Source organism: Oncorhynchus mykiss, chromosome 10 (genome assembly GCF_057628025.1).
Source record: "Oncorhynchus mykiss isolate SJ-2025 chromosome 10, ASM5762802v1, whole genome shotgun sequence".
In the NCBI taxonomy this organism is placed as follows: Eukaryota; Metazoa; Chordata; class Actinopteri; order Salmoniformes; family Salmonidae; genus Oncorhynchus; species Oncorhynchus mykiss.
In genome coordinates this window covers 48,562,872-48,570,540 of record NC_143031.1, presented here as the reverse complement: position 1 = coordinate 48,570,540, position 7,669 = coordinate 48,562,872, and the positions used below count along the sequence as shown (strand labels likewise).

Sequence of the window (7,669 nt, the reverse complement as noted above, 5' to 3'; positions counted from 1 at the left end):
TATAGCTAGAAAGCCTCCAGCTTTTGTCAGATTTCACTTTTCATAGCAGGTTAGGAGAATTAACGTAGCAGGTTAGGGTTAGCTAAAATGCTTCATTTTTTGTACTTAAAAAAAAACATTTGACGTTTTGAGTTGACAAAAGCTGGAATCGTTCTAACCTTGACTCCATGGGTTTATTACTACCAGAAGTTCTTCTTTGACACCGGAAGTGTATCTTCAGTCATCGTTGGCGGCGGACCGTCAAAGCCAAAGGTAGCTGAGCTGGCTAATGTTTTAACGTTTAATTAGCGAACTAATCAATAATCCACATACAAATAATTTATCTTCAAAGACAAGCATTGCTTCCCTTTGGCTCGTTATGTAACGTTACTTTCTAGTTAAATTCCTGGCTAAATACACAAAGCAGAGTTTGCTAACGTTAGCTTGTTAGCTAACTAGGCACACTTGCTTGATTGTCAGCTAACGTTAACTTAGTAGCTACAATTTTTATAAATAAACAAAGCTAACTAGCTAGGTCCAGTCAATTGGCTAGATATTAGTAACGTTAGTAGTTATAAAGATGTGTATAATATACTTTTCATTGTCTGATTTCAGATTGTCACGCAGCACCCATGGGCTACTAGCTAACGTAGCTCACTCGTTAGCTAGCTAACGTTACTGTAGCTATACTGAACAAAAATATAAACGCAACATGTAAAGTATTGATTTCATGAACTGAAATAAAATATCCCAGAAATGTTCCATACGCACAAAAATACGTATTTCTCTCAAATGTTGTGCACACATTTGTTTATATCCCTTTAGTGAGAATTTCTCCTTTGCAAAGCTAATCCATCCACCTGATATGCGTAGCATATCAAGAAGCCGATTAAGCAGCATGCGCATTACACAGGTGCACCTTGTGCTGGGGGACAATAAAAGGCCACCCTAAAATGTGAAGTTTCGTCACACAGAACAATGCCACAGATGTTTTGAGGGAGCGTGCAATTGGCATGCTGACTGCAGGGATGTCCACCAGAGTTAATTTCTCTACCATAAGCCGCCTCCAACGTCATTTTAGAGAATTTGGCAGTACATCCAACCGACCTCACAACCGCAGACCACGTGTAACCACGCCAGCCCTGGTCCTCCACTTCTAGATTCTTCACCTGCGGGATCGTCTAAGACCAGCCACCCGGACAGCTGATGAAACTGAGGAGTATTTCTGTCTGTAAAAAAGCCCTTTTGTGGGGGAAAACTCATTCTGGTTGGGTCGTCCTGGTTCCAAGTGGGTGGGCGTATGTCCTCCCAGGCCCACCCATGGCTGCACCCCTCTCTGGTCAGGTGAAATCGATAGATTAGGGACTTATTTATTTAAATTGACTGATTTCCTTGTATGAAGTGTAACTCAGTAAAATTGTTGCATGTTGCGTTTATATTTTTGTTCAGTATAGATTTAAAGCTAGTTCACTAACGTTAGCTAACCAGCTAGCTGTCCACATAGCTATCGACAGCTTGCTAGCTGCAACTCTTGACTTGACAGTTCACAAGTCTTACATTTGTTTTAAATTGTTAGCTGGCCAGTTGGCTGGCACACTATTCTAGCTGGCTGGCACACTATTCTAGCTGGCTGGCCGCCTGGCCCACTATTCTAGCTGGCTGGCTGGCTGGCCCACTATTCTAGCTAGTAGTGGCCCATTCAACAACAACACATGTCCTCTAAACAAGCAAGATCTTCAATGTATGTTATTGTATCCACCTGTGTTCTCCTGTGTTGTTTAGATGAGTGGTGATACTGATGGAAATAAGGAGTTCCATGAGCAGCTCCGGTTGCAGCAGCTGTATGGCCAGAGACAGGGGGACGGAGCTGACCCTAACACCTTCGTGGACCCAGAGGATGGGACAGTGTATGACTGGGACCATGACAAGAAAGCATGGTTTCCTAAAGTGTGTTACCTTCACGTCTTCTGCTTAGCTAAAACCTTTCATTTCTGTCTGCAACAACTTGATGTTGTAATACAAGGATGGGCAACTGGTGGACGGATGCGGCCCACCTTTTTGTAGGCTTGCGGACCAATTTCCCCCCTTGTGCATCAGCAGTCATTCAATTAGCCCATGTCAGCAAACATTTTTAGATTGGTTAATTAGTCTAGCGGCCAGCTATCATAACGTGTTGTAAGCATGGTCGAAAAACCGACCTTGGTCATCAGTTATCATATAAAAAAAAAACTGCAAACATTTTTCTCCATTCTATGACAAAATGTGTATATTTGTAGGAAATTAGCTGTATAACAGCACATTTTTCTCTCCTCCCCATAGCAAAATGTTTAGAATTGCAGCAAACTTGCTTTAAAACGGCAACATTTTCTCTACGCCCCATGGCAAAATGTGCAGAATTGCGAGAAATGGTGGGGGATGACCCACGTGCCACTGCGGCCCCTCATGACGAGTTCTGATTTTTTGATGGTCCCCACCCCCAACAAAGTTGCCCATCCCTGTTTTAATGTTATGTTTCTAAAACCTTTTAGAATTGCCATGACCCTCTGTCAGTTTCCATTGATCACCTTTTGGTTGTGAGAATATGTTGTGCGAAATAGTGGTTGGGCTAATTCTGGTCTTGTCCAGATAACAGAGGACTTCCTTGCTGCGTATCAAGCTAACTACGGCTTCACAAAGGATGGGCAGCATGATCCAAATGCTGCGTGTGCACCTGACACGGACACAACAGCCAAGCCAGAGGAGGGGAAGAAAACCGAGAAGCGCACTGACACGGAACAGCCGAAAGATGGCAAAAAGGAGAAAGGAGAGAAAAGGAAGGCTGATACTGCAGGTACAGGATGTTTTACAGACATGTGTTTAGCGTGAAATCGACATGTGACTTGGTGCGCCCTCAAAGGGAATACTCAAACAAATGTCATTGTCTTTGCAGCCTGGTTTGATGTGGAAACCGACAAGAATACCAATGTGTACGTGTCAGGTAAGTCTCCCTTCTCTGAATATGGCTACCAGACCTAAGTTCAAATACTATTTACTGTATTTTGAATACAGTACTTTCAAATACATTTCAAAACAATTATTTAGACAAAGTTTCTTTGAAAATACAAGTAGTTGAATATTGGAATGTATTTGCAGGGCTCCAGATGAACATTTTCTCCTGGTACCACTAAGTTCTTGGTGGCACCATGCTCCAATGTTTTTTGCAGCGTCGCGCATTAGAAAACGTGTACTCATCATATAAAGTTATTCACAGTGCTTTATTAAAAAGTGTAATAGACTAATGAGATGGTATTCAATAAATACGTTGTTTTATTTAACATGTTGTGATTCTAAATATTTAGATGTGCAACCTAATCCATCTAATGTCATGAATTGTGGGTTGACAGTAGGCTTTTGTTGTTATATTTTACAGTTAAAATAGGCCTTTAGAATGTTGTTTTACATTTATTTATTTTTAGAAATCTATTTGCCTGCATCTACATCTACTCGTTCAAGGGTTTTTCTTTATTTTTAATATTTTCTACATTGTAGAATAATAGTGAAGACATCAAAACTATGAAATAACACATATGGAATCATGTAGTAACCAAAAAAAGGGAAAATAAAGAAACAACCTTGAATGAGTAGGAGTTCTAAAACTGTTGACCGGTAGTGTATGTGCACTAATATCAAAGGCCAATTCACGACCTGAGTAAATGGAAACGCAAAACACGTTAGCTAAATCGCTAGCTCTAAATATAATGCCCACTGCTAGTAGCCATGCGTTAATCTAACAATTAATCTAACAATCTAACAATTAATCTAACAATTAATTGAGGCCTATGCAATGGCCTATGCAATGGCTGATGTAATGGCTGATGCCTATTTAGCGCACTCTGTATCTCAAAGCCATATCAAATATGTTGGCTGTAAAATAGTTGCTATTGAGCTCAACATTGAGAGTTCGAAAAAAAATGATACCTATAGAAATCTGAGAACCTCCTCTCTTCAACCGTGACTACAGGATAGCTGTGTTTTACACGCAGTTGGATTTTAAAATGTTTTTTACAAAATTACCTCGGAGCATTTTTTGAGAGAGAGAGAGACTCGCGACTCGCTCAACACAGCATCAGGGCCCAGTGGAACAGGGGCAGGAAGACACTTTCATTACAAATCATGGTTTGAGCCTCCCCCCCAAAAAATAGGATGTATTTAGTGAGGTGGTGCGATTTAAATGGTCGCAGTCTGGATCCCTGATTTGGAAATATGTTTTGAAAGTATTGGCATGTATTTACAACTACTTCAAATATAAGTCGTTGTTTTTGGCTGTGCTTTGGCCAGTGTATTTGAAAATACTCAAATACACAGAAAAATAAGAAATACAAATATTTAAATACACGTGTCTTTTGAACCCAGATCTGATGGCTACCAACACAATTGAGTTTCACTGTTTCGGCAGAAATGAATTGTTCAGGCAAGTTCCTACTGTCCTTTCAGTCAGGGATGTTATTTTCTATTCCTCAGGTCTTCCACCGGACATCACCACGGAGGAGTTTGTTGAGGTCATGTCTAAGTGTGGCATTGTTATGAGGGACCCCATCTCCGAGGAGTACAAAGTCAAACTCTACAGGGACGGCCAGGGGAACCAGAAAGGCGACGGACTCTGCTGTTACTTAAAGGTGAGTGCTCTGGGCTTAGCGTTGTCATGGTTCTTTGTGGTCTTACGAGGAGTGTAATCGAGACGATTAGTGTTCTCCCAGCGTTAGTGGGAAATGTCTCGCTGGATCTCTTTGTTGCTATGCGTCTATTTCCATGAGAGGATGTGTGTGTGTGTAGTGTGTGGCGTTTCCATTCAGCATGCCTCTCCGTTCCCCCTCCCTTGCAGAAGGAGTCTGTGGCCCTGGCTGAGCGACTGATTGACGAGTCAGAGATCAGGGGGTATCAGCTCCACGTGGAGGCTGCCAGGTTCGAGCTCAAGGGCCAGTACGACGCCAGTAAGAAGAAGAAGAAGAGCAAGGATTACCGCAAGAGGATGAAGGCACAGCAGAAGTATGTCCCGTCCTGACAAATTCTGCAACCGGAATTGGAATAGCTCAATGCTTCTGGGCATTAGGTGTCCCTTAACTGGCTTTTGTGTGGCTCATCTCTCACCGTTGATCTAACTGATAGGCAGCTGGACTGGAGGCCAGAGAAGAAAGGGGAGGCGCGCAAGAGGCATGAACGTGTGCTCATCATCCAGAACATGTTCCACCCCAGTGACTTTGAGGTGAGCAAATACCTCACTCACTCTCTCACTCACGACCACAAAGAGCTGGTGTGAATAGATATAGATGACTGGTGTGAGGACAGCATATACCCCCAGTGCAATGAGTCGTTTAAACTGATTTAGACTCCTTACCATCGACAGCACTGTGGTATTTTAGGGAGTCAGGCTTGAGTCTTTCTCCGTAAGAGATCAGGATTCGTTGTGTTCTAGTTTCACATCCCAACACTTCACCTCCAGTCCTTTTCTGCACTGTAGTAAACCTGTGTACTGTATCTCTGTCCTACAGGAAGACCCCCTGGTGTTAAATGAGTACCGAGATGACCTCCGGACTGAATGTGAGAAATTTGGTCAGGTGAAGAAGGTCATCATTTTTGATGTAAGTGCCTACTGATGGGAATCAGCTCACTTCATTTCTGTCACTCTGGTATAATTAAGCAAGAAGGCCCGAGGGGGTGTGGTATATGGCCAATATACCACGGCTAAGGGCTGTTCTTAGGCACAGCCCTTAGCCGTGGTATATTGGACATATATCACAAACCGGTGCCTTTATTGCTATCATAAACTGGTTACTAACGTAATTAGAGCAGTTTTTTAAAAGTTTTTGTCGTACCCGTGGTGTACGGGCTGATATACCACGGCTGTAAGCCAATCAGCATTCAGGGCTCAAACCATCCAGTTTATAAAGCAAAATAACACACTCCAAAATCCGAAACATGTCCTCCGTTAAGGTGTCAATTGGGAACCATATCTTTAGTGTTCTGACAGTAGCCATGTTTCTATCCAACCATTTTTATGCAGTGAATGCTCTGTTGCATAAAACAAACTCACAGCAGGCCTGGTGGAAACTGAAAATTGTCGGTGGATAACCATGGAGGTTATTAGGCTATGCAGGTGAACGGACTGAAGTAAGTTATGGTGACAGGGTGGTGAAGGGACTGCATTTTCACGTCACCGGGGTATTTGCTTGCTGGTGACGTGATGATCGGTGCCTCGCTGTCGTGTAGGCTACCATGTCAGAAAAAAATCCAATAGAAACCCTTCAAACTTTTTAAATGGATCAATCAAAGATTCTGCGATTAGTGTTTTGTCACGTGTGACGTCACTGGGTTGCAGCTCTTGATTCGCAAACCAGCAAGTTAGAAGGGGGGGAATTTCGCATTCAAATCTTTCGGTCAATTTTGGAGAGGAAACCTAGCTAGTGACATGGTTCCTATGTCCTCCATAGAGACATCCTGATGGAGTGGCCTCGGTGGCCTTCAAAGAGCCAGAGGATGCAGACGTGTGTCAGATGGCGCTGGACGGCCGCTGGTTTGGTGGCAAGAAGTTATCAGCACAGCTGTGGGATGGATCCACTGACTACCAGGTAAGAACTGTGTGCTGTTGCAACATTAGAAGCTGCTATGGCCCACATGTCAGCACAGATGGGGCTCATGAAGAGGCAGCGACAGGTAGTACAGTTGCTAGGTCACTATCACGTTAGAGTTGAGAGAGGCTTAGCACCTCGTCAATTGTTTCCGGGGAACATATCAACCACCTCGGTTAATGTACCCTAGCGAAAATAACTGTGTTTGCCGTGTGTCTGTCTATAGGTGGAGGAAACCACGAGGGAGCGAGAGGAGAGACTGAAAGGCTGGGCAGCCTACCTAGAAGGTGGGAGCAAGGGGCCTGCACCGCCGGGGGCACCGCCAGGGAGTACAGAGGGACCAACCACAACCACAGAGGAGTCATCCAGCAAGGCAGAGGGGCCTGTGACAGAGCCCTCCAACTCTCAGAGCCAGGAAGCAGGAGCAAAGGCAGCAGTTGACCCTGGGGTGGAACCAAAGACCTCTGAGGACGCAGAAGTAAGTTCCACTGACAGCAGCCTGGCAGGAAGTGACGAAGAAGACACGTAGACAGACACACAGACATCACTGTACACCTCCTTGTGTTCAGCATATAAAAGGACAGTCTTGCCTGACATCTGCTAAACTGCCCCCACACCTTGTTTGATTGGTGGAAAGTGACACGCTGAGGAATAAGGCTTATTGGGATGGAAATACTCTGTTGCATACTTAGTGATGAATAATAAAAAAAGTTATTTGTATATTTTCAATTCTTTCCCTCCACAATGACCTGTTTTATTGATTGACCTCAATAATTTGCAACATCACTTTTATGTCTTTTATACTAGGAATTTGTGTAATGAACTAAATGATCTTGGTCTTGATTTGAATACGCTGGGAATGGATACGCAGTTAGGGACCAAGCTTCGGAGAGGTCTGAAACTGAAAGGATTTACATCCATGTTTCTCATTGTCTCTCTTGAATATAGCAGTGAACTCGATTTCAACCGTAAAAGCTAAAACTCCATCCTGTCCTGTCATGATTTGTTTTGAGATGGAAAATAAACGTAACGTTACCAGTGGCAACCATGCATGGTATGGTGTGTAATCTTTCACCCATGTTATT

The 7,669-nt window shown here is 43.4% G+C and overlaps 1 protein-coding gene across 1 annotated transcript; it reads left to right on the top strand.

Moving 5' to 3' along the window:
- Nucleotides 1-237: 237 nt before the first annotated feature.
- On the top strand, nucleotides 238-7,627 carry htatsf1 (HIV-1 Tat specific factor 1; the record flags this gene model as incomplete). Its single annotated transcript, NM_001124178.1, is given in 8 exon segments — nucleotides 238-252; nucleotides 1,762-1,926; nucleotides 2,605-2,809; nucleotides 2,909-2,956; nucleotides 4,480-4,634; nucleotides 4,841-5,004; nucleotides 5,125-5,221; nucleotides 7,392-7,627. Coding segments are annotated over 8 exon segments (861 nt in total), but the record flags the coding sequence as incomplete, so codon positions are not given.
- Nucleotides 7,628-7,669: the final 42 nt, after the last annotated feature.